General features: G+C 43.0%; 1 protein-coding gene across 2 annotated transcripts; it reads right to left on the reverse strand.

Moving 5' to 3' along the window:
- Window positions 1-1,809: 1,809 nt before the first annotated feature.
- Window positions 1,810-25,862, reverse strand: LOC141999209 (solute carrier family 2, facilitated glucose transporter member 11-like). 2 transcript variants are annotated; one of them, XM_074972379.1, is made up of 13 exons: window positions 25,743-25,862; window positions 20,966-21,064; window positions 17,856-18,016; window positions 15,827-15,951; window positions 15,452-15,581; window positions 14,700-14,848; window positions 14,082-14,269; window positions 12,914-13,024; window positions 11,392-11,493; window positions 10,676-10,751; window positions 9,027-9,154; window positions 8,596-8,686; window positions 2,051-2,305 (listed from the first exon to the last, which is right to left on the reverse strand). In XM_074972379.1, exons 1-13 carry the CDS (start codon window positions 25,764-25,766, stop codon window positions 2,193-2,195), a joined length of 1,497 nt encoding a protein of 498 aa, XP_074828480.1. In that variant the 5' UTR covers window positions 25,767-25,862; the 3' UTR covers window positions 2,051-2,192. The 2 variants fall into 2 exon arrangements, with proteins under 2 accessions (XP_074828479.1, XP_074828480.1); XM_074972378.1 differs by lacking the exon at window positions 8,596-8,686 and having other exon boundaries at window positions 1,810-2,305.
- Window positions 25,863-27,626: the final 1,764 nt, after the last annotated feature.

Here is a 27,626-nt window from a genome sequence, read left to right on the forward strand (position 1 = left end):
TGTACTCCAGTCATGTGAGTTATCCCACCAAGTCTCTGTTATTCCAATCACGTCATAGTTCCTTGACATCACCAGGACCTCCAGTTCTCCCTGCTTGTTTCCAAGGCTTTGTGCATTTGTATATAAGCACTTGAGATAACCTGTTGATCGCCCCTCATTCCCAGTATGAGGCAGGAGCCCTCCCCTCACAGACATTCCTGCCTGTGCTTCCTCCCGGTATCCCGCTTTCCCACTTACCTCAGGGCTTTGGTCTCCTTCCCCCGGTGAACCTAGTTTAAAGCCCTCCTCACTAGGTTAGCCAGCCTGCTGGCAAAGATGCTCTTCCCTCTCTTCGTAAGATGGAGCCCGTCTCTGCCCAGCACTCCTCCTTCATGGAACACCATCCCATGGTCAAAGAATCCAAAGCCTTCTCTCCGACACCACCTGCGTAGCCATTCGTTGACTTCCACGATTCGACGGTCCCTACCCAGGCCTTTTCCTTCCACGGGGAGGATGGACGAGAAGACCACTTGCGCCTCCAACTCCTTTATCCTTCTTCCCAGAGCCACGTAGTCCGCAGTGATCCGCTCAAGGTCATTCTTGGCAGTATCATTGGTGCCCATGAATTTCATGAATTGTTGAAGGAAGACGATGTGATCATCTAGTTCTGAGTCATAAATTCTACTGTATACAGTTTGAGATGGTTTGGAAAGATGAAGACAATACTTCCACCCAGTTTTATAATCTAAGTTTCTACTTGGTTCAATAAACCATTTTACAAACCATTAGGGCCAATAAACCATTTTACTTGGTTCAATAAACAGCCATTTACAAACTATTTATATAAAAACAATCCTCTAACAAACTTTCACCTCTCAGAAAACATCTGGTGTAATTCTCAGAAGCCTTGTGTACTAAGAAAGCAGATCCTTAAATAATACAAGATCTTTATCAAGCATTCTTAAAACTACAATATCCACCTGGGGAAGTGAGGAAACAGACTGACAGAGTGAGACAGGTAACCAGAAATCGCCTACTACAGGACAGGCCCAACAAGGAAAATAACAGAACACTACTGGCCATCACGTACAGCCCCCAGCTAAAACCTCTCCAGCACGTTGTCACCGATCTACAACCTATCCTGGAAAATGATCCCTCACGTTCACAGACCTTGGGAGGCAGGCCAGTCCTCGCTTACAGGCAGCCCCCCAACCTGAAGCAAATACTCACCAGCAACTACACACCACACCACAGAAACACTAACCCAGGTAACAATCTCTGTAGCAAACCTTGTTGCCTACTCTGTCCCCATATCTACTCTAGCGACACCATCAGGGCTCTAGAGACAGAAGTTAGACTTACTAGATAGTAATGGTCACGTCTCTTTTCTTGTTTGAAGACTGGTACAACATTTGCTTTCTTCCCAATCTTCTGTAAATTAATCCAATTTTTCCATGACTTTCCATGATCATTTCACTTCCTTGGTAAGGACACTAAATTAATTCCCTTGATGTGGGTCATCCAGTCTGGCTGAACTGTTTACAATGATGCTTTTTTAGCAAGCTTTTACCACCTCTTTATCAATAGCTATTTTACAAGGTCTTCGTTGCTTCCTAAACATCCAGTCTTGTTTTCTTTCTCAAGAAAAGGGACCTAGATTCTGATCCCATTGACTTCAATCGGCTTTGGATCAGGGCCATAATCAACCAGAAATCTAGTCAACCAAAATAAATACAGGTACTTTACCTGCTTGAGTCCCCCCCCCCCCACCTGTGATTTTTATTTTTACAGTTCAATTTTCCTATTTCTTGTAAAATCTTTCCTTTGTTGCAATATGAAAGACCCTCAGGAATAGGGGAAACTGATTAAGTATAGCCCTTGTGCTAGTGAATCCTGGTGCAAGACTGACGAGTTCAGATTGAGTCACCTAAGTAACCTTGAAAATGTTTGACTATCTGGGGGAAAATAAGACTTAAGCATGAGGAATTTCATGTCTGTATAATTTTATGAAAATAAGAATAAGACAGTAAAGCTAACAGTCCATTTTAGGATTATATTTCAGTCTGATTGCAACAGTGCTTCCTGTCCCTCTAATACGTAACATTTCCCATCTGAGCAGTCAGAGTTTGGTGCAGAAGGTGTGTTCCTTAGATAAATTATTTTCTGTGTTCACCGCTTGTTTCTTTCCAAAATTTAACTTATTAAATTCCCCTTTAATTTCCATGATTGACTTCCCCTTTGTCTCCGGGAGGAACAGGTAGGTGAAGATTGATGAGAACACAAGGATCCCCAGAAATATAAGGTAGCAGAAAGGTCCAAGGCTTTCCTAAAAACAGAAATAAGAGAAGATTGTAAGAAAAATACCCTTCTGACTCTTATTCCCTTATCTCTTCAGCATAGGTTTATATTTTAGGAATGAGAGAAATTCTTAATTCTAAAATAAAACAGAGTCCCAAATCATTAATGAAGGTGGACTTTGTTATGCATTTCATTATCTATTAGGATTTGTTAATATTCTTTTGTTAGGTCTAGAATTCCTAAATATTTTGCCTTGCCTAGAGCGCCTAACGTTCATCAATTCTGGGCACAGGATGTGCACAGGAACTATGATGGTGTTAAACCTTCTGTAATCAACACACAAACTTATGGTCACATCCTTTTTGGGAACCATAACAACTGGAGAAGTCCAGAGACTGTTTGACCCTTTAATTATCCCCATGTTCAGCATGCTTTTTATCTCCTTTATGGATTCTCTCCTGCATTTTTCTAGTGGTCTGATATGCTCTGCTGGGGGCAGGCAGTGGCTACACAGTGTTAGTCTTATGGAGCACTTTGAGTCATACCTGGCCCACTGGAAAATACCTGCCAGTGACTCTGGAACACGCTCATAACCTTTGCCCTTTCAGCTAGGTTCTCTTCACACACCTCAGTGCTCTCTACTGAGGTGTTACTATGGCACTCAATCATCAAGTCAAGGAAAGGGGCAATCTGAGAATCTGCCCCTGAACAGCATGGCATGTTTACAATGGCTTCTCAGTTGCTACACTTTGAACTTGTTACATGCATGGTCTGTGCAGCAGCCTTGCTGTGGGGCCCAAGTATATTGTAGGTAACACCATTAACCCTCTCCAGCACCCCCAAAAGCCCCTTCCACGTGTTCTGGATTTGTAACTTTTCACAGGGAGTAATACCAGCACCAAGTCCCACACATCAAATGATTGCTCACTACGTTTTCTGAGCAGCGTGGTTTTTTGCGAAGCTTTGTTGAACCATTCCTATCGTTGTCTTTAAATCGTCCCTAAACTTTTGCACATATTCAGCCTCTGCCTCAGAGCCACCCTTCCAGGAGCCTCTGAGATCCAGGGGGCCTTCTGGCTTTTCACCCATATAGGAGATCACAGGGTTCACCCCATTTGGACTCTTGGGGCACCTCCAAGTAGGTGAACAACAGATAAAGTAACATTACATCCCAGTTCCTCTCCCTTCTTTTAAAATATATTTCTAAATAGGTTCAATGGGGCTCTAAAATCTTTCATCTAAACTATTTCTCTGGATGATATGGAGCAGATCTTAATTGGTTTAGCCCACACATCTTCCATAACTCACTAAATAAGTGGGACATGATATTTGACCCACAATCTGACAAGATTTCCTTTGGGAAATCTGCTACAGTGCTAAATATAGTGATTCTATATTAAATATTCTCTGCACTGTTTCAGCTTCTATATTAGAGGAACTGCATCTGGATACCTAGTGGTGAAATCTACTACTACCAATATATTTTCCCCCTCTCTGTTTTGGCTTGGATAAGGGTCCTTTAATGTTCATGGCAACCCAGTAAAATGCTTCCTTGATTATTGGCAAGGGAGCTCTGTGGTATCCTACAGGCTTTTTCTGCTTCTGACATAAATCACCAGTCCTGCCGTCATCCTTTACCTCATTTTGAACATTAAAACAATACAATTTTTTTCCTCAAACCTTTCATATGTCCTCTGTTCCCAAGTGTCCTGTACAAGGACAGTTGTGGGCTAATAATATTAACTCCACATGATGCTTTGAGGTCAAAAGCAATTGTCTGTATTTTTTGTATTCTATTTTTCCCCACCAGAGCCTTCTAGTAGTTTAGCTTCTCTTCTGTAAAGAACCTAGCCCTGTTCTCCCTATCTGGGGCCCTACTGTGGATGGCTTCTCTGATGCTCTCTTGAGAGGTGTCCACATTGTGCTCCACAGCAAACTCACTTTGGCTGTGGCTTGCTTAGAGAGCTGTCACCAGCAGCTTCTCCCCTTTCTCTTGGGACACATTGATATTCTCTGCTGATAAGGGGACTGAGGCTTTTCTTCCCCTCTCAGCTCCCTTTCTCTCCTCAGAGGTTACCTCTGTGAACTCAGGGACATATTCTCCTGTTATGGGTCACAATACTGACAGCTTTGGGCAGTGATATGGCATAATTCTCAACCAACACAGCTGCTGGTAAATTTTTAAAAATTCCTACTTTCAAGCACCCCTTAAGCCTTTCCATTCCAATCTGATGCAGGCCAAAGGCACTGTGGTTTTAAATTGTCTTAAAGATAGTAGTTTTACCTTCCCACCCAGGAGCATATCATTCTCCTGAATCACATCCCCCCGACCAGGAAAAGCTGAGCACCAGTGTCTTGCCACCTCTAGCACGCTCCACCATTTATGTCTGGCCATTGTTATAAACTAGTCTACCCCTCAGGAGGTCAGACCTGACAAAGGTAACCAGAACTCCCTCTGCCACCACTGAAGTCTCTGACTCCAGCGTAGCTGCATTAACCCGAATAGATCAGGGAGTGAATTGGGATCCCCCATACTTAGGACACTGCCTTTTCATATGATCAAAGGACCCACATAAATAATGTTTCTTTGGGGTGGGGTCCAATAATTAGGGTTACTAGGAGGAGACTGGAACTGTGGTGGTGTGGATTTAGTTCCCTCACCTCTCTCCCTATTCCCAGGGACAAACTGGGAACCCCCTTTTATGCCAAGTTTTTGCCTTTCCCTTTGGAATTTGTGCTCCTCAAATAGTCTCGCTTGTATGTACAAGTTACCTTTGGCAGCTGTTTTCACGGATACTGGAGTTTTTCTCCTACACCATGGCTTGCCCTTCCTCAGAGCAGGCCTGAGCAGGGTTCTCAAACTTATTTGATTGCGCCCCACCTTCATATACTGCTGCCCAGCTCTGAAGGGAGAGTGGAGAGCAGAGGCTGCTGGCTGGGCACCCAGCTCTGAAGGCAGCACTGTGCCAGCAGCAGCACAGAAGTAAGGGTGGCAGTGTGATTTGTCAAGATCACTTTTCAAAGCAGACCTAGGATCCCATTGCCACCCTTACTTCTGCGCTGCTACTGCCACCCTGGGGCTGACAGCTGGAGCCCTGCAGCTCCAGGTGAGGGATGTGGGGGGAAGGGAGGAAGTAGACCCCAAGCCTGGGCTGCCTCCTGGTGAGGGATTGGGAGGGAGGGGGAAGAAGAGCCTGATCCTGGGTGACAGGGCTTTGGCTGTCAGCCCCCAGGTGGTGGGGCTCTGGCTGTCCCTTTTGTCTCATTCTCCCAGCTCCCGGGAGTGCATGGCCCTTCCGCACAAGCCCCAGCCGCCTAGGCCTAACAGGCAGAGCTCTTTAAATAAAAACAAAAACCAGCACACAGCTCATGCCTCCCTTGACACATTCCTGCACCTCCCTTGGGAGGCCCTCCCCATAGTTTGAGAACTGCTGCTCTTGAGTGATCAGATCTACCAACTTGTCATGGGTGTCTGCCCCTTCACTCGTCATCCATTTTCTCACATAATCTGCCATTTTATGCACATATTCCCCTCGATGTAACTTATCAATCTTTTGAGGTTTCTGAATGCCTCTAGAGTAGTGTGAAACCTTTTTAACAGACTCCTTGCACTGATGCCTGTCAGGGGTGGTCTAGATAATACTTAGTTCTGCTTTAGTGTAGGGGACTGAACTAGATGACCTAACGAGGTCCTTTCCAAATCTACATTTTTATGATTCTATGAACATACTTCTTAGCCTCATTAACCTCTGTATCATTAAATACCTGTAAAGTTTTACCAGTCAATTCAGGGAGTAAGACAGCCATTCTTTGTTCATCTGGGATTCTATGTACCATGCATATTCTTTTGAAGGTGGTTAAACATTCCTCAGTGCAGTCAGTCTCTCTGTAACCCAGGTACAGCTTGTTGCAGTTTTGTAAACCCTGGTGAGAATTCCCCGTGTGATGAGTGGTGATGGTTTTTTTTTTTTTTTTGTAAATTCAATATGATCAGGGCATGTAGGCTCTCTGTCTTCATCCTCCTTCCCCCCCCCGCAAGGGCTTCTGCTTCTTGGGCTTCATGCTTTGTCCTTTAGTGCCAGTGCTCTTTGGTGGGGCGTTTATTTGCTCCTTTGGCTCTATCTGCAGTTTCACACCTCTGGTGCTCTCATTTCTTTTCCGCTTTAGTCATCTCCCGCCTGGCAAACTCCAGCTTCAGGGCTATTTCACTGAGAGCCGCATCAGGATTGTTTTCGAAGCCTGCACCCTCCTTTGGTCCTTTTGGTCAATCAGTCTGATCACTTTTCTGTTTATCCGCTTACTCATTTTATATTTTCTTTTGTTCTGTTTCCCTTACCCAAAATAACAAACCGTAACCTTTCTTTATCTGTTTCCCAATCTTCTCAGGTGTGAATCTCTCAGTAACTATTATTTATTTGGTAAATAAATGCCCGGAGCATGATCCCTAGCTAATCAGCAAACTGGGTGTAATTTCCTGCCAACTGTGATGCTTCCTAAAGTTATGAGGCAACTCATCCCACCTGCTCTTGTCATGAGTGTCTCATCTGGGCCTGCTGTGGATCAGCTCCCTGAAACCACCAACCTCTGGCAGCACAAGTGCTGCCTTCCATGTCTCCACAGGCCTCGCTGTCTCTGTATGAGTTCGCGATAGGCACACTCCAACTCCCAAATCCTCCAAGCCTGCCTCTGGAGTACTTGGCCTCTGTCCCACTGAATACTCACAGAAGTCTCGGATCCAAAAGATTAGTACACCCCAGCTTGCAAGACTCAACTCAAGAGCCATATTGTACTTAACACACAGCTAAGATATCTATAGTGAAAACGAGAATGTTTTTTTATCAAAGAACAGAGTCAAGCGATGGAGAGTGAGAATATTGGAAACAAATGGTTACATATAAAACAAAATCATAACACAATTTCTAGAGCCTAAGCTTAACTAACAAGGCTGTTAGAATATAGATATTCAAGCCTGTCTGTAAAGGCCTATACGCTAAGAATTTAGGTGTATTCTTATCACTTGGCTAGTTCTAGAGGTATAAAAGAGAGAATCAAAATCACTGTCTGCCGGTGTAAGGGCCTTCTCTTACTGTGACAGTCTGAGGCCCTGTTGTTAGGCTAAGATCTTTGGCTAAGCAGCAGAGGCAGCCATAAGCTGGGAAGCAACCAGTCACATCCTCACATTCCAAACTAGTCCCATTGAAAGAAGGTGCCATTGGGCTATTAGGAATACAATCCTGTCCTGATAATGCCTATCGCCTCCAGAGAAAGGGGAGTGCCTAGAACATTGAAAGGAAACTTAGTTTGATAGCATCCTGTCTGGCAAGAACTCACTTATCAATAGCTGGGATGTGAAATCCTCATTTCTGTGTTTGTTCTATCACTGTAGTCCCCATTTCCCCATTGTTTGTCTGTATAATCTCTGTCTGGTTCTGTGATTGTTCCTGTCTGCTGTATAATTAATTTTGCTGGGTGTAAACTAATTAAGGTGGTGGGATATAATTGGTTAAATAATCAAGTTACAATATGTTAGGATTGGTTAGTTAAATTTCAGTAAAATGATTGGTTAAGGTATAGCTAAGCAGAACTCAAGTTTTACTATATAGTCTGCAGTCAGTCAGGAAGTGAGTGGGTGGGTGCATGGGGGGGAAAATTGGAATCATGTTTAGCTAAAGGGGGAAGTGGGAACAGGGACACAGGTAAGCCTCTGGGGTGTCAGAGCTGGGAAGGGGGACGCTAAGGAAGGAAACTAGAATCATGCTTGCTGGAAGTTCACCCCAATAAACATCGAATTGTTTGCACCTTTGGATTTCGGGTATTGTTGCTCTCTGTTCATGCGAGAAGGACCAGGGAAGTAAGTGGGTGAAGGAATAAGCCCCCTAACAAAGGCATTCTGCTATCTCCTACAACAGGGGTCCCCAATGTGGTGCCCGCGGGTGCCGTGGTGCCTGCCAGGGCATTTTTGTGCGCCCACAGGACACCTTGCCGCTGAAATGCTGCCGGGAAGCTTTGCCATTTCTCAGCGGCATTTCAGCAGCGATGCTTCTTCTCGCTGCTGCTTTTCGGCGGCGGCATTTTGGCAGCGGGGTGTCTGGCACCTGCCACAGTCTTCTGGGAATAGCCGTATGCTACTCCCACACGAAAGGTTGGGGATCACTGTCCTACAAGATAGCTTAGCCCTGGAATTTTCCCCAGCATTTTCAATCAATTTGGCTGGGATGACATCTCATAAGATCAAGCCCACTGGCAGCTTCTCCTTAGAGATTGCAGGAATGAGGGTGTACCTCCTTGCCCATACCCCAAAAAGTTCACTGTCCTTACTTCTGAACAGGCCTCTCCCCTGCTGGGTCATTTCTTCCTGTAAATCTCCTCCTTGTGGATTTAACAATTCTTCTTTAATATTTGGCTCAGACTGTAAATGAATGGGAACCTCTGTGAACCACAGAGTACTTAATTTACATGTAAACCAACAGATAGATAAACATTTCTTGCCTAAAAGAAAACTTAGTTTTCACCTTTCTAGTGACCAGTCCCTAGTCACAGATCTTAAGAACATAATTTTCAGTATATATACATAGAACTGCTTATACAGATGTTGTGTATATATACACATGTTGCCATGATTATGATGACCAGTGTGCCACAGGCTTTCATTAGAGTCCTTACACTGCATTCTTTTGTACTATATCTATGTACTCCTGTGCCCTCAGCCAGATGGCATCCCAAAGAGGCTGGGTCACAGAATCACTTACCACAATGTAGGGAAAAATCATTCCAAGGACAAAGAGCCACACCCAGCTGATGCTTCCATAAATCAGAAAGGCTGATGGTCTGAATGACTGGCTGAAGATTTCAGTGATTATGGCTACAGTGGCTCCAGCTGGAGAAGAGATGTTTCTTTAGTAACTTTAATTCACTTGCTTCTGCAAAGAACCTCACACTGACAATGCCTAGTAGAAAATTATAGTAAGTCTGTCCCAGTGATCTATGTGGTTAGTGTCCTCTACTACAACGAAAGAACTTGATTCCCAATCCCAGAACCCTGGCAGTGGCACTGCTGCAGACAGTGTGCAAAAACTCAGGGAAGAGTTGGGTTGCCTTGTAGGGAGGTGTGGGCTAGTGGACAGAGGACTAGACTGGGACTTGGGACTCAGGGTATGTGTACACTGCAGTTAGGAGTGACTCTGCAGCATGTGTAGATGCGCCCGAGTTAGCTTTCATCTAGCTAGCTTGAATGACAATAGCAGTGTTGCTGTGACAGCACAGGTGGTAGCATGGGCTAGCCATTCAAGTACATACCCAGACTTGTACAGTCCACGCTGCTGCCACGGCTTCACAGCGCTTTTCCCTGCCCCCCGTCCCGCCCCCCGCCAACTAAGTAGATCAAAACTAGCTTGGGTATAGCTACACATGTTGTAGTCATACTTTTTGACTGCAGTGCAGACGTACCCTCTGCCACTGACTTGCTGGGTGAACTCAAAGTCAGTTTGCTTCCCTGTGCCTCAGTTTCTTTATCTGTAAAATGGGGACAAATTATAGTCACCTCCTTTGTATAGTGCTTTGAGATTATGGATGACGAGTACTATATAACAGCTATGTATTTATTATTATACCTAGCTGTCCTGAATTTTGAAACTGTACTGATGGACTCTGACAGGGTCCCTGCCTTAACTCAGCTGAATAGATGGAAATTGTGATGTAAAGTCTTGAGTTTGTTAATTTCAAATTGAAATGAATAATGGGATATTTAATCTGTGAGATGCATATAGCGTCCCTTTCTGCTGTGAGGCATGAGGGAACAAAAAACAGATTTTTAAACTTTGTATACATTAGCCTCTTAATCTGCTAGATTGTAGTGCACAGTTTGGCATATTTCCTCTGATGTTATGTGATCTATGTGGTTTTTTATTTTATTGGTATGCACCATCAGTGCAATGAATTGTTAATCCACATCCCTCATCTGTTTTGCGGCCTCTTCCATCGATGCTCCTCCATGGGCAGAAAGTGCATCAGTTCACTATTTTAACAAAGGAGGTGTTCACTAAATATGTACTTATCAATGTTCTGTTGGGGGAATTGTGTTAGTAGCAGAGTACTTTGGGGTTCTTCCTCTGGGATTGATTCTCAGATTTTCTGGGGGAGGAGGATACTACATTCTGAGTTAAGAGCCAGTAAAAGATCAGCAGTAAAACTTGAGGTGCTCATGTGCTCTTTCCACTTTTTCCATTTATAGACACATTGTCTCCTTTTGTTAATGTATTCAGATAGCTAAACCTCCTTCCCTTGCTGCTCTCTAGAGGTGGTACAGTGGTGTTCCATTCTTTACCCACCAATTCTGATCCACTCGAGTGGTATGGTGCAAAGTTCCCTCCTCACCATCATCTAAAGTGGATGTACTCACATGGTCCAATTCCATAGCAGATAACAAACAAGAAGATCAGAACGACGCTGAAGTAATGCATCCAAAAGAATTGATGCTAGAGTGAGAAAGCAAAGTGAGAGCAGACTCTGTAACAACATGGTAGAATAGAAATGCTCCCTGCCAGGGCCAGATTTACACCTTATGCGCCCCTAGGCACAGCATCTTCAGCTCCCCTTCCTCCGCCACACATGGCGCTCCCAGCCCGAACCAGGGCGCAGCCCACCCCCTCCAGGCAAGACTCAAGCGGGGGACTGTACCTCTCCCCATGGCAAGCGGTCCCTGGTTGTTTTCTGTCCCTCCCGCAACCCAGTGTGGTAGCCGCGCTCCAGTTCTGCCTATGCAAGTGAATGGGGCACTGGCCACGCCCCTCCTTCTACTTCCCCAGCTTGGGGCGGAGGCAGTGGGGTGGCTGAGATTGGAAAGGGGCTAGGACGCTCCCAGCACCTTCAGCAGCCGCCCTGCCCAGTGGTGGCTCACAGTGCCCCACTTTTAACATTTAGGTGCTCCTAGAACACCAGCGCCCCTAGGCACGTGCCTACTATGCCTAATTGGAAATCCGGCCCTGCTTCCTGCTTTCCACCATGGTGAATGAAGTTCACTTTGGTGGTTATTCTGTTGCGAAAAATCTTGCCTAGGAGGAAAGATTAGAAATGGGGGTTGATGCTGGAAAAGTCCCGATTAGGAAATCTCCTTACCTGCAGGGAGAGAGTCATTGTGAGGAGTGTTAACACGAAAATCATTAGTACATATCCTCCGCACAACAGCATCCTCCTGCCAAATCGCTCGATAAGGGAGCTCTGGAAAACAGAAAACACAACTTTACCAATATGGTTAATTCCAACTCCAAATGAATGGATTACTTCCCATGCTCCTAACCTTCTTCTCAGAAGTCTTATTCAGTTAATACAAACAGATGAGACTCTCTAAATATCAGCTAAATCTTACTGATATTTCAGTTTATCATTTGTACTGGGGACTGTACGTTTAGACCAGAAAGATTAATTTATACAGTATGGTTGGACTGATTCTGCTTTACTTCAGCATCTCCTATTGACTTATTCAGAAATATTTTTCTACTTGAATATTTCTCCCTTAAAACCATGGGGAAGAAGTATATTTTACTTTCATCGCTGTACATCAGTCTTGATCCCTGGATGTCTAGAGATAATCCATTTTTACGCAAGAATGCAGCGCATGCAGACATGAGCTATATATATCTACCCTACTTACAGGAATAATTATTGTATTATCTTGTGTCATGAGAAAAAGTCATAAGTCAACACATAGGTAGCTCAAACCTGAGGCTTACCCCAGAAATTAAGGCAGAAAGTAGGTGTTCATAAAGGGCTTATATCTCCCAGAGCCTCCACTGCAATTCCTTAAAAATTGATGAGATAAAATAGTTCATGGACTTTAGTCTCCTCCATTGTGGGAGCTGGTAACTTTTTCTGTCTCTGAATAGGGAAAAAAGAAAAGGAGGACTTGTGGCACCTTAGAGATTACGCAATTTATTGGAGCATAAGCTTTCATGAGCTACAACTCACTTCATCGGATGCTCACGTCATCGGATACTCACGAAAACTTATGCTCAAATAAATTGGTTAGTCTCTAAGGTGCCACAAGTACTCCTTTTCTGTTTGCGAATACAGACTAACACAGCTGCTACTCTGAAACCTGAATAGGGAAAGTGTACAGCCAATTGACAGCCATTCCCTGCAGGTGATAACCTCTTTTTACCCAGAATGGCAGTGATCAGACATGCACCAGCTTCTTGGCAAATGACCTACATTTCTTTGTTACATGCAGATCTGTGTCAAACTGCACAATTTTGTATCAATCCAAAATTTCACATGGCTTCACGTAATCCACTATTTTGCTCTTTTAGAGGCCACTGGAACTGTGCCCTTTATTCTTCCTATCTATCCACAAAGCAGTTGTCTGTACAAAATCATGATTGGTTAAAGCATGATGTGAAACTCATTTCACAGAGTAAAAATGAGTACAAAGACATTCAGCAATACAAAATTAATTGGGGAGAAGGGCTGCCTTTCACAGCTTCATGTGACTTAGAGGTAGGAGGAAATTTCTTGATTAGTTTACACAACGGAGTGAGTCTCTCCCCTAGCTCCCCTCTGCCAAGGCCACACATTTAAAAAAAAATTGTAGGAAAAAGGGAATGTAATTAGAGACAGCAAACTCCAGTTTGGTGAGACTTACACACACTATAGATGATAGGCATTCACATGTCCCAACTCCTAGTGATATGTAGGGGATGAGATCGTCTTCAAACCTGGCTGTACGGAACACTTCAAAAGAGTAGAAATAGATCTGAAAAAGGCAGAGAGAAAATAGTGTGAACAATCATCTTGGAGGCGGGCTGTGAAACTCCTCAGATGTGAGGCAGAAATCGGACAAAAATTATTCTAATATAAAGCAAATTTACTGATGGGTGGGCTGTCTGCTCACTGGCGAAGCATTTTGGTGCCATCTAGTTCTCACTGTACGTGTGATAGTGTCACAAGCATGTCACAAGCTCCTTGTACAAGTGAAGTTCTGTCTGCTCTATCCATTCCTGTCTCTACAACCACAGCTTTCTAGCTTCGCACACTGATGATTTTGGTTTCAGAGTAGCAGCCATGTTAGTTTGTATCCGCAAAAAGAACAGGAGGACTTGTGGCACCTTAGAGACTAACAAATTTATTAGAGCATAAGCTTTCGTGGGCTACAGCCCACTTCATCAGATGCATAGTCCCTCTTGCTGCTTTTGGAGAATTACATATTCTTAGATCTTCATGTACCTGAATGAAAAGCTTCATCCTTGTCTCTGTTTTCAGATCCTAGCCTTCAGTACCTCTGACCTCCCCAGCAGACTCCAACCCATGGACCTCAGGGGGATGGGTCAGCAGTGTTTTGATATAGAATGTGATGCAACAGTGGTGTGTCTTTGTCCATCTCCTTTATTGGTGGAGACTGACCCTAGAATTTGGCATTGAATACCTGCCCCCAATACTGGTGCTTGTTAGCAATTCTTGGGAGGATCCCTCATGTCTGAGCGAGTGGCCTATGCTGGCTCTTTGGTGGAGCTGGCACCAGAGACCTTTATGGAGCGGTATTATCTATATTTGCAAACTTGCTAATGCATTCAGGATTCCATACTAGAAAGTCAGAGCAGAATTGTAATGGCAACAACCAGGGGTCCATTGATCAGGAAGAAGAGGACCAAGATTCTCAGATTTTTAAGACCAGAAGGGACTATTATGATCTGACTAGTCTGACTTCCTGCACAACATATGTCATGGAATATAATAGTGCAACAAATAACTAGGCCTTTTTTTAATACTACCTGACAATGACTCTGAGTTTTTACACAGGGAAAACACTCAACTGCATTGACGCCACTAAGCTGCAAGCTGGTCATGATGGTGACCAAAAAGTACAATTGCCAGCGCAAGGATCGTTCTTTAAATAGTTCCAGGACACGCAAGGTTTTGGTGCTTTTTGTTGCAGCCTTTTCCTTCAGTATGTCATCAATCTCTGCTTGATGATCTCCTTCACCCCAGAGTTGCTTAATGGCTGTGCAGGAGAAAAAACTAAATAGTTTTAATCTATCAGTTCATCTCCATCATTCTTTAATAACAAATCCTTTTAGCCTGTCTGAATCACATAGACTTAATTAGTCTCCTGTCCTTAGAGTTGTTTTCATCACATCATGATTTGGTGTATGTTGTCGGGGCAATGTGTGGAAGCCTACTCTTGTTGCCCAGATGGTGCTTATTCTATAGATAACTAGAAGAGTTTTGTCTGCGGGGCTGTCAGAATGTCATATCACACTAATATTGAGTTGACAAATGTAACCATTTAAAAAATTTTATTTAATGAAAATGAACATTAAGAGCGCGGTTTTATTGAGGTAGTAGGAGTCTTGGGCTCTACTCTTTTTGCTTTCAATGGCTAACACTCCAACAAATTAGATTTACTGAAATGAGCGGAGTAAGTACTTTACCTTTCATGAAGGCATCCTCATTACCCTTCTGTATCAGAAGGTAGGATGGGGAATCAGGGAAGAATGGGAGCATAATCAGCTGAATCAATGCTGTGAGTCCGGTAGAAGCCAACAACAATGGCCACAACGATTCATTTCCTAAGAGCTCTCTGGAGAGTACATGTAAAAGTGCAGTCATGATCAAACCATTATATTAACATTCAATAACTTTTTCTGAATGATAAATAGAGAGACAGCAAATGGGCCAAATTCCAGTGGTGAGTGCATTGCAGCCAGATAACTGAGTCAACAGTCTGGCAAATTTTGTGAAACTCAGCAGCACTTTGGAAAACTTTCTAATGATACATTAGGTCCCACAGTGAACTTTAGGAAGTTCATGAGATTGTGATGCTAATTTTGAACTGAAAAACTTTCTAATATGCTACACATCTCAAATGTGGTCCCATGTGCTAGATCTCACCATGATATTTCAAATAAACCTCAGGAAGTTTTAAGGTAAGCCACTTGGTAGCAAGGCTATAGAGGAAAAAAAATTCAGATTATGGTTAATTACTTGTATTTTTCTGTGTCCAATGTCTTAAACATGGAACTCTCAGATTTGGTCAAATACTGTCTACTGGTTTAAGATAAAACATTTAATTTTGGAGATGAGAGCACTTATTGAGGATTTTAGAGGGTGGTTTCTTTTTTTAAAAAGACTTAAGACCAGCTTCTGCTGCTGCATAGAAAGGTGGTAGATTATTTTGTTTTACCTTAGTCCAAAAATCTGTCCTAAGACTTTTCCTAGTGTCAGAAAAACAGCGAGAGTGGAGTTTGAAAATCCACGCAGCTTCTTGGGTGAAATCTCTCCTACATATTGAGGATGTATAGTGAGAGAGAAACCTTGGACAGGAAAGAAGAGAGATGGCCATTAAATTGAGGAAAATGTTAACTGTCTTATCCCAAGCTCTTCCCACTACTCATTTCCACCCCCTGCACCTTTGACCAGCTATTATGTATCAGTGTCTTCTGTGACATGCCAAGTATACTTGTTGGGTAATATAAAATAATTCTAAAAGAATTATAATGAAAGGAGACTATACTGGGACACCAAGGAGACTCCCTTTTGATGTATACAGAGGTCATACCTGTTCCCATGCCATAAAGGAAGCGCCCAATCAGAATCATCTCAAAGGACTTGGCCATTTTACAGAAGGCCATGAAAAGTGAAGCTACTAGCATGATCAGGTTAGTGACAATCTGACACTTCTTTCTGTAAAAACATGAGAGAGTGGTATGAAGTGAGTATCTCTTATACTGTTTTTGATTAATGTATTTGCTGTTACTTATCCAACATACAAGCACCATGTAACGTCTTAAATATGTTAACTGTAGGTATGGTACAGCAATTACTGTTCCTTTGTGGCATGTTTTAATGGATACCCAAACTGGTTATTTCCCGGAGAAATTAAATGATTCTTCGCTTTCAGAATCCAAGAACTTTTACTTCATGACTGTACCTTGGCAGCATGTGCATTTATAAATGCTTAGCATGTGTCGGTATCTCTTTAGGATGGGAGTTCATGTGTAGTCGTACTTGAACAACAGGTTGATCAAGTACAATATGTTGAGGAGTACAAGCATTGGGGTATTGAAGTCACTAGAATTCATGGTGCAATATCCAAAGTACCAGCTTGTTATACAGAAACAATCTGACTCTGTGGGAGCCAACTGTAGACACGACTTATGATGAGGCATTCCTGCCACAGTAGTGGATCCAAGGCACTTGTGGATCTGGCAGAAAGGATATACCAAAGAGAGGCTTCAGTAAAGACTATATTGTAAATTTTAGGCCGGATGGCTGCAGTAAGTGGTGACCATGGCATATCCCCTCAGTGGACCCTGATGTCTCAGACTTGAATCACATAGACTTTTGCATCTGGGTGGCTAGTGGTTTCTGAAACCCACTGGCTGGATTACTATCCAGAGACTTTCAGCATTCTTGGAAAGGTCTTGCAGATTCATCTGATATCTCTGGATGCACTTGTGAAAAGGAGCCTAAGTGGAGCAGCTTTTCACTCAAAGTTGTTGGTATCTCCAAGACCAGTTGCTACACGTAACTGCGCTCGAGATGAATGTGATCTTGTATGCATTAAGAGCGTACAGAGACCTTATACCTAAAAGTTGATTCTGATTCAGGCAGCTAGGCTACCAAGATTGATGTAAACAAGTGGAGAGGAGCAGGATCTTGCTTCTAGTGTCAGGAGGCCTTCAAGTGTGGGATTATGCAGTGTCCCACAAGAAACTTCTTGGGGGCATTTACCTGGCAGGAAAGAACAATTGCAGTCAGGCTAAGATGGTTGAGACCCATATGAGGGGCCTCTGGATCAGAGGGTGGCGGAGCAGATCTTTAAGTGGAACACACCAGTAGATCTGTTTGCCAATTTCTCTGCAAATGATATTGGTGTTACACACAAGATACTGAGAACACACCAGATGCATGAGGAATCCTTTCTCCATCTATTGTGGAGTTACTTCGGGACAGACTTTTAATAGAGGACATTACTAACAATGGAGCAGTCTCTTATATGAACTATAGGTAAAGTTAACTTTCTTTTCTGTTCAGTTTCAGGTTTTCATTAGAATAGGTACTAATAATTCTTTAATACAACATTCACTCCAGAATGAATACACTTTGGAAATCTGACTTTTTTTAAGCAAGCACTTTAATGTTTCAGGTTTACCCTTGAGTGTTTAAGCTACATCTCTCAAAAGTTGAATTCAGGCTGGTCCAAGTGATTGTAACAGTTCCCAGGAAACCTGTTTGAACGAATATGCATGGTTTCTGTTTCTGGATTTGTAGATCTTGGAAATTATGTACTGGAGGATGATGTGAGGAAATTGCATCACATGTTACTTCCCCACAAGGCACTAGTAAATGGAGTGTTGGTAAGCCCATCTTAAGAAGGGACCACACTTCACCATCAGCATACTGTTTAAATACACTGAATGAAAGACTGGTTACCACTTACCCTGGGTGGCTATGATAGCAATTTAAAGCAATTGAATAGAAGTATATATGGTCAGACTACACTGAACAAGAATAGTTGACTGTATGTGCTTTGCTAGTACATTTTTCCCCACATGCCTTATCAAGCTATGAAAATAAATACTTACTTTCTGTATTTTGTAGTAAGGTAGCCACAATATAGGCTCCCTAGCAGTCCTCCTATACCATAAACAGACACAATGAAGGACCACAGCAACATGATGGTCTCATGATGGAGGGGATAGCCATATCGCTCTATCCAGGTTTCATTGATAAATGTCCTAATGTGCTGAAAGAGCAAATGAGACTTTAAATAATTACTGGTTTCAGAGTAGCAGCCGTGTTAGTCTGTATTTGCAAAAAGAAAAGGAGGACTTGTGGCACCTTAGAGACTAACCAATTTATTTGAGCATAATTACTATGGACTTTCCTCATACTATTCTGTTACTGTGCTTCAACTTTGATCCATTGTTGTAGTCTTGGACCTCTTTTTAAAGTAATCTTCACTGTCAAAACAAATTGTGTACTTTGCCAAATTTTCAACTAAACTTTAAGTTTAGAGGTTCAAGACACTTTCAAAGTTAGAAGATGCACCTTGAGTTTATTTTCTTTATAATCCTGTCAAGTCTTTTTATAAGCCATCTCTGAAATGCAGAAATTTCAGGAAGGCTTGGGAAACTCCGATGTAATAGACTGGCTTAGTATGCTTTATCATATCTCCTCCTAATTGATTAGATCCAGCAACCAGAACAGTCTATTACAACAGAAGGAGCGTTCCTTTAGTTCAGGTATCAGAGCTGTGTGGTTTTAGTAATGAAGGTCCAGGGTTTGGTCTTTGATTTTTTTGTTGTATATTTGGCCATTGTTTGTTGCTAAATGGGACTTGAACTGTTGTAGACCTTGCACTCAGGATGAGTTAGCTGTATTGCCAATCCCAACTATTGAAAAATCATGAGTCCGCTCCCCCCAAATCATAAACTTGGTTTTAAAAAACATGAGATTTTGAATATAATTTTTGGGATTCTTTTAATTTTTGTTCTGGTATTTGAGCCTTTAGGGCAGGAGCGCTAGACACTTTTTTTTTTTAATGGAAGCTGAAATTTTAATGTAATCATATGATTGCTGGAGCTATGGCTTTAAGAAAGATCAAATGTCATGAGACTTGTGATAAAATCATAAGATCTGGCAACACTGATCTCATGACGGATGTGCGTGGTCAGGTCTAATAGCAGGGAGCCAGGAGCCAAGCCAGGTGTTGGAGCTGGAGTTGGGAGCCAGGAGGAGGGCAGAGACAGGGCTGGGAGGGAGCAAAGCAGATAGAAGAGAGATTGCAGCTGTGGGGAAGTGCATTGAACAGCTGCCACAGCCCAGTGCTGCTGCTAGGTTTAGGAGCTGTCCTGGCAACAGCGCTCAGCCAGTCAGGCCGATCTGGCCAGTTAGGGGATTTAACTGAGGTTAGCTAGCTGATCCCAGGCCCCCCTGGAGGCTGTCATTCCTGACACTGAGCTAGTGTAGTGCATGCAACATACTGCTGTAGGCATGTGATCATATCTCCTATTACAAGCTGGCCCCAGGGACTGTAACTGCTGACTGTACGCAGTGGTGGTGTACCATCTCAAAGCTTTGGTTGAAGTAGTATTCATTCCCCACTGATGACTGTAGTGTCTGTACACAGCCATGGTTGGCTAAACTTACAGATAAGGGATGGAATTCCACTAGATCTTTTTCACCAGTGGAAACTCTTTTCTCTAATGCACGAGATTACTTTGGTTTTCTGGCATTTCTGGGATATTAGCCTAATTTACAGCAGATTTCCCCCCTCATTCATACAGCTCACTCAAGTGCAATTAACACAGATGAAAAATTGATACTTTTAAAAAAAAATTTCCACTTTTTAAAAATGATGTAATTTTGTTTTGAAAAAGCATTTACATATTCAAAAGTTGAGTCTTCTCACCCTGTCATGCAAATTTCTGTGAGTGAATGAAAACTATACAACTTGCCGTAGTAGAGATCTGATCTCTTAAAAAAAGTTAACTTCTCTACACAAGAAGCTCGCACCACTGCTTTCTGACAGGAACCCTTATCCCACTACTCTGGAATCAGTAATGAGCCTATTGTGGCCGCACCTTTTTAGCTCTGAAATGTTAAGAGGTGGTTTCTGTTAGCACATTGGGAACAATAGGAAAAAGTCCCCTCAGCAGGCTTATGGGAAGGCTTTTACTTTAGATACCTCCTAATTCTAAGGGGAAAGTCTTTATCCTCTGAGACTTGATAAAGCTGACCAAATTATCTCGTCGTAAATTCACAACACAGCTGCAGGTTTGTGGACTTGAGCTATGAGGAAGTGTACGTTTGTCAGAGCTACACCAAATAAACACCTTTTAGTTTTAGTGATAACTGGGCCTCCTGTTGGTCTCCTGATGACTCCTAAATCAGGGGTTCTCGACCCCTTAGGGGGTGATGAGATTGTTACATGGGGAGTCACGAGCTGTCAGCCTCCAATCCAAACCAAGCTTTGCTTCCAGCATTTATAATGGTGTTAAATATATAAAAAGTGTTATTAATTTATAGGGGGTGGAGGAGGAGGAGGAGGTTGCACTCGGAGGCTTGCTATGTGAAAGGGGTCACCAGTACAAAAGTTTGAGAACCACTGTCCTAAATGAATATGGCTACTGAGTTTTGTTTCCAAAACAATTTTTAAATCCCCCTCTAAAAGAGGATTTAAGTTTTTTACCTTTAAGCAGAGACTGCAAAATTGTGTTTTAAGGTGTAGTGGCTTTACAATAAGATCTCCACATTTGATTTCACTTGTTACATAAGGGAGAACTTAAACCCAAGTCTTTAAAGATAAAAGGCTTGCACACAAATTGATTGTACCAGGTAGTCCCCTGAAGCTTAGCCTATAATCACATAAATACTTCCCAACATTTTGGTAAATCAGTTCTGAAATGTAGGAAATTCATTTTGGGTGTCGCTCATTTTAGATTGCAAGAAAGGATATTCCTTATGCTATTGGGCTAACAATCTCTCTTGTTTTGCTTTGTTTTTTGTTTTTTTGTTTTTTTAAAGTACTGTCCTGTTGAGGATAAGGTGCTCTACCCACATGATATTTACTTTTCATTATGGATCAAAATGAAGAAATTGTAATGGAATTTGTTGAAATGCTCAGCAAGTTTTGAGAGTATCCTTAACCCAGGCCGCTCCACCATGTAAACTCTGGGGAGTCTCTGCTTACCAGGGAAGGGTAGTTGATCGCAGAAATATGGAACCCATATGGGAAACTTCCACCAATTCCCAGCACTAAGATCATTTGAAACAATCCTCGATACTGAAGCTGAAAAGAGAAAGCAATGCTCTATCAACTTGTCATAAAACTAGATTCCCTCATGGTCTTGCATCCTTGTCTGCCATACTCACCTCTTTGCTCTGAAAGTATGTATTCACTACAGATACTTTCAGATTTAAACATTCTTCCAAAAGCCCACAGTCCCACCCCAAAAGCAGAATAATTGGCCACAGGACCAAATTAAGGCTAAATCCTTCCTAGTGCAAGGAAAATTATTGTATATTACAAAATTATCTACATATCCTTGCTTAGAAGTAAGGTAGCAGAAATTAAACCATTGTTGCCTGCGGCATGTCTCTCGCTATATGGATCTGACTGCCAGTTGACAAGCTGACAGGAAAAAGGGTATCAGTCCAGGTAGAATGGAGTTCTAGTACCTTGAATCCGCAGTTTGTTTATGAACAGTAAACCATGAGTATTGTACCCTCAAGGCCTCTCCAAATCAAACTCTCTTGAAAGTAAAACCAGACTTTCTCTCTTCCAGACTTAACATAAAGAGTTACCCCTCAGCTGTATTGCAAAGACATAATTTTAAAAACAACCAACTCTTCCCTGCTCCATCCACCCACGTTTCTGATCCAGTCCAAACTTTAAATATGATAGAAAGATACTTTCTCCTCTCATCATTGTTAGAGGAGAATAAGAGGAAACAGCTATGTGCTCTTTACCAGAGCCAAATTCTTCTCTTTCTGAGCTCTACTGACTCTAAAGCCCTTTGAGATGTGCAGAGGAAAAGTAAGGGGTTATCACCATTATCAGTGGCGATAGGTATCATCATCATTTTGTTCTTTTCTAGTCCTCTGTGCTCTCCTGTTTTACCCTTGTAAATGGGCTTTACTTTTCCAGCCATTAGGGTTTAGTCCCTTCCTCCTTCTGAAGGGACCTACCTGGTAGTACACACCATTTCTCTACACATTTTCATGTTGTTCCCCTTCTGCTGCTGTTTAACTCAAAACATTTTGGGTTGTAGTTAGTAAGACATGCTATATAAAATAAGTCTTGTACTGTATTGCAAAGCATAGCCAGGCTTTTAACCTTACCGGTTTATCAACAAATCTATCCCATAATAATAATTATATATCAGCATTTTCCATGGGGAACATACATATATGTCCTGGCACAGAAGTTTCGAATGTTGAATCTATAGTTAGCCTAGTATATAGGGCTCTATTTAAACAAAAGCTGTTGATTCAATCTACATTGATCAGGCTGCCAAATGAGACAGCGTTGGTAGGAGTATGAACAGTAGGCAGATAACGTTTCGCTCTACATCTCCTTCATGTCAAACCTAACTTACGCCATCTGCCAGGTTCCTTATTGCCTAGCTGAGATCAGTACCTGGATGTAGAGGAGCTGGCTGAAGCAGAACTTAAATGAGAATGTGGTGATGCTCCTCCCCCACACCCATCAAAGGCATCTGCCTCAGATTGTTCCATTAGTCAGTGTTTAGATCCACAGTGGCAAAACCAGTCAATTTTTGTCTTGCCTGGCTGGAAAAATGTTTCTAATCTTCATATTTCTAAAGTAGAACTAGAGGCACCCATACAGTAATCTGGGCACTTACTTTGTAAATTAACAATCACAAAATCTATAAACAGAGGACTGCCGATTAAATATATCAACCTCAGCCCACAAATTCCTCAGCAGTTCTAGAGGCAAGAGAAGAAATATGGCCCTTGCTTTATGCCTGAAAAGCTAACAAATCTGGTCTCTGGAGTGTGAGTTCCAAGACCAAGGATCCTTCTCAGAGCACACACTGCCATCTGCTCCCTTATGTTTATATTGAAGGAGTTCCAGCTGAAGCATCTTTGCTTATCTTAAGTCTGCCATTGCATACTGGGGAAAGAGGTAATCCTTCCTTCAACTAATCAGATCCTAGAGCATTAAGCACTTTATAGATTAAAACCAACACCTTGAATTCCACCTGGAAGTTTACTGGAATCTGATGAGATTACGGAGCTCTGGTCTAAATTAGTCTAATATGCTCCCAACATGCAGCTCCACTTAATAAAGAAGTGGTGGTGCTCTGTAATAGGTTCAGCTTCTGAATGGTCCCAAGGTGTAGTCCTATCCAAATGCTATCAGACTTAGACCTGAGATTACAGTGATCTATGCATTTGCAATATTTAGGCTCCACTAGGGTAATGGTCTATAACCAGAAATGAAGCTCCTTGCCTTAAGAAAGCTCCCGCTAATTCAAAACATAGCAGACTACCTCCCAAGCAACACAAGTTATTATCATGAGTGAGCTGGACTTCAATGAGTTCATCAGCATGGACGTGGAGGAGGTGGCTGTGAGGGAGATGACCAGCGAGGCGTGCATGCTGGCCCAGAGGAATCAGTGGGCCGAGGCAGCCGAGTGCTCAGAGGAGGAGGATGGGGACCTGGACCCGGGGAGCTGTGTCATTGCTGCCGAGGCTCTGGCTGGGCTGTCTGCTGCCATGAAGTGGTGCCTGCTCCACAGTGTGGTCTACCACTGGGAGAGACTGCTGGAGATGGAGAGCACTGTGGGTGTAGATGAGTGTTGTGGCCAAGGCCAGCCAGAGCAAGGTTTCCCACTGCTCCAGCTACATGCCCAGCATGGGGCTGTAGACCCCGGCTCCAGCTGTGCTGGGCTCAGCCCTGCTTTGACTCTCCCTGTAGGGTTGGAGGGAGGGAGGGACTGTGGGCTCTGATCCTGCAGTGCTTCCCTCTGATCCGCACCCCGCCCTTCCCCTCGTTTTGCCTAGCACAGGGCGGTGAGCTCCAGGCAGAAGGAGCAGCATAGCAAGGTGAGCCCAGTGCCAAAGGGGCTGCCCACAGTGTGGGGAGAGGGGAAGGGCAAGGGGTTCTCAAGGGCTTGGTCACTGGTGCTTACACTGAGTGTAGCTTAGACATGGTAGGGGCTGGGCGGAGCACAGAGCAAATGGTGTATGGACACAAGGGGTGGCGGCGGTATAGATCAAAGGAGAGAGGAGCAGAGATGGAAGGGGTGAGGACAGACAATGTGGTGTGTGGGAGAAAGGAGGCTTCCACTAGTCTGGTCATTCCTGGGGACGGGTCTCTATTTTTTAAAAATAAAACCTCCCACAAGTTATTAGAAATGCATCCACTCAATATGGTGCTTTCTGCACTGGCTCCACATTGAATGCCCACTCTAGTTCAAACTCCCATGGAACTGGTCCTGGCTACGTTAAAGGTAATTTCACCTAGTATGACTGGCTTTCTACAGCAGCTGTGTTTCACTGGAACAAACAAACTGTTGATCAGTAGGGGGAGACTTGTGCCTGTAGGAACTAAAACCTTCATGAGAACCAAAGCAAGACCATTGGACTTGTTACTAGATGAAATAGGAGAGGCTTCTAATCTCATCACATTCATAGATAAACTGAAAATGCACCTCTTCACCCAAGCCATTCCTGACAGGTATTTATCTAACCTGTTCTTAAACCCTCCAATGATAGGGATTCCACAACCTCTCTCGGAAGCCTATTCCAGTACCTAATTTCCTAGATTAAGCCCATTACTTCTGTTCCTACCTTCAGTGGATATGGAGAGCAAATGATCCACCATCCTCTTTATAACAGCGTTGAACATATTTGAAGACTATCGGGCCACCACTCATTCATCTTTTTCAAGACGCAAAGTACCCAGTTTTTTCAACCTTTTCTCAGAGGTCAGGCAATCTAAACCTTTTATCATTTTGTTCCTCTCCTCTGGACTACCTCCAGTTTGTTCACATCTTTCTTAAAGTGTGGCACCCAAAACAGGACACATTACTCCAGCTGCGGCTTCATCAGTTCTGAACGGTGTGGGACAGTTACCTCCTACGTCTTGTATACAATGCTCCTGTTAATACACGCCAGAATGATATGAGCCTTTTTCACAGCTGTGACATGTTAGCTCATACTCAGTTTGTGATCCACTATAAACCCCCAGATCCTCTTCTGCAGTACTACCACCTAGCCAGCGATTCCCCATTTTGGTTTTGTGCATTTGATTTTTCTTTCCTAGGTGTAGTACTTTGCACTTGCCTTTATTGAATTTCATTTTGTTGATTTCTAGTCCTATCTTTCAATAGCAGGCAGGAAAGAAAGAGAGATGATCATTTTGCCTCTTTGGCGGCACCTGAACACAACAGATGCTAATGTAAGGACTTAGGGTGAAATTCTTGCCCTAGTGAAATCAATGGGAGTTTTGTCATTGACTTTAATAAAGCCAGGATTTCACCCCTACATAGATAGGATAGATAGGATAGCTCGTCCATCTTTTCAAGGTGACTTATCTCTGCCATCACAGGAAACAAGAGACTCCTAAATCTTTTTTCCTCATAAACTGGAGCTGTTTAGGAGCCATTTGGATGATCAGAAGAAAGTGATAATTAGTCTACTAATGGCATTTGTTTGGAAAAACAAACTCTCAAAAACAGTCACTTTAAGTATGATATGATGAAAAGAGGCCACAGATTTCAGCGGTGGGCCAGGGAAACAAGATGATTATTTGTATTGTGGTAGCATGTAACAGCCCCCGTCACGGTCCAGGACTCCATTGTGCTATGTGCTTTACTAGCACAGAACAAAAACGGAACAGTCTGAAGATGTTGAATCTTTCCTATTTTCCTAGTATTATATCTTTGTGGTCTGCTACTACTAAATAGAGCCCCCAGATTAAATTACCAGGTACTCACCAGGTCTGAGAGACAGTTAGCCATCTTCTACAAAAGGGCTGGCTGCAGTTGATCATGGACTCTTTCCTGTCAAAGGGATGAAGTGTGCTCTGGGCGTCCTTATTTGAATTATGCTGTCGTACCAGTAGCGAGCTGGCACCATGTGATTCAAGTTAAATTTTACTTTCAAGGTTTTCAGTTAACTAAAGTCTATTTCAGATGTTGTACAAAGTTTAAAAGGGTTGGATTAAATATTTGAACCAACAGTTTTATGTCCAGTCCAATCAAATGAGGTGGTCTTCTTGATGAGGAACTTTTTTCCTGAGTACTCACTGATTGGGGGAGGGGGAGCAATTTCGTGTAGGCTTAAATTCTAAATAGGATTCTGTTGATCATAACGTATTTTGTCTTTAATATAAATTGAGAATTAGCTCTGAGTTGTAATCTGGTGGAAGCGGAGGATGCCCTGGATGGAATTTGGACACTGAAGTTTAGGACTTTTGATATAAAAGTGAATAATTCTGTCCCAATAGCTCTGCTATGAATTGAAGTACCCTATAAATTAGTCGTTACTTAAGAGAATAGAATTGCTTCACCAGTTTAGCAGTGGGTACAGTCCTAACCAGCTCTGCAACGGGATATCCGGGTCTACCAGCTAAGCAATCAATACCAATTGAATTTTCTTTTTGAATTTTTTGACTAAGATTCATCGTTTAATAGTCTTCCTCCAACTTTTGCTGTTTGCCTACCTACTTCTTTTTTTTAGCTCTGTCTTCCTGTGATGGGATGGATGTACAAACCCTGCACTGGTGAGGTGAGGGTTAAGATGTTCTGGACACAGGAAGCCACGCCCCTTCGCTCCTGCTGGGTATGCCCTCAGTGGAGGGAGAGTTCAAAAGGGAGCAGCTCAGCTCAGACTAGGGCGGCTGACCAAGCAGGTGGGTGCTGCAGCCTCCTGCAGAGAAGCTGCTGGGGCTCCAAGCAGCCGGGACTGAGCCTCACAGTCAAGCTGCTAGCAGCCTTCTCTAAATCCACTTAATACAATTCCTTGTATTTCTCTTTCAATATTCAGGATGCAAACACTGCATCCAGTGCTGAGCTTCCTGGCATAAACCCGAATTTGTTATTGCTTACTTGAAGGTCCAGCTCCTCCTGAAGTGTTTTCTCAATAATTCTTTCCAGCCATTTCATCGTGTGACTCAGTAACTTGATAGGTCAGTAATTACTATGTTCTTGCACATCTCCTTTAGGCTTGAAGATCAGGACCAATGAGCTCTTCCTCCACTCATTGGGCATTTCCTATTCACTATAGTTACAGTTTGTCAGTCCCCTGCAGATCAAACTGGAGCTGACCTGCTTAGTCATTCTAGCTATAAGTACAGGCTATTACTTAGCATCCATAGTTCTACAAGATGCTTATCTGCATATGCTGATTGCTCCACAGTAACTCTTGTTTGGTTTCTCCCTTCAACTCTATATTGCCAGTACTATGCTGTCTTCCCCCCGTTTCTTCAACCCCCAGAGTTTTTACAAAATTCATTGCAGCAGTTATAGGAGTTCACCTCTGGAAGCAGGCAATCACAGTTATTCACTGGATAGTCTGGGGCAGTTCTCACTTAGGAATACTGCTGCTCCTGTTTCTAACTTTAAATCTTTTCCTGACCCTAGGTCTGATTGTGAACCTTGGCAAGTTTTCTGGCTCCTACAGAGAAATTGATTTACCTTGGAATTAACTTCCACACAGACCTCTCAAAAGGGAAAGCGCTTCAAAATGGGAGTTCCAAGCTCCACAGTCCTATTCCCTTCACCAAGGAATACAATTCCTTGGCTTTCTTGCATCCTGCTTCTAGGTGGTCCTCTGGCTCCACTTCTGGCTTCAGAAAAGCTTCAAAAACAGACTCCAAT

This window comes from Natator depressus, chromosome 15 (genome assembly GCF_965152275.1).
Source record: "Natator depressus isolate rNatDep1 chromosome 15, rNatDep2.hap1, whole genome shotgun sequence".
NCBI classification, from domain to species: Eukaryota; Metazoa; Chordata; order Testudines; family Cheloniidae; genus Natator; species Natator depressus.

Coding starts and splice junctions, on each gene's coding strand:
- LOC141999209 (XM_074972378.1), bottom strand. CDS start 25,766: ATGGCTAACTGTCTCTCAGACCTG. Junction 14,270..14,699: donor TGAGGATGCCTTCATGAAAG/GTAAAGTACTTA, acceptor TCTCCTGCACAG/CCATTAAGCAACTCTGGGGT. Junction 2,306..9,026: donor TGATTTTTCCCTACATTGTG/GTAAGTGATTCT, acceptor TTCTGTTTTTAG/GAAAGCCTTGGACCTTTCTG.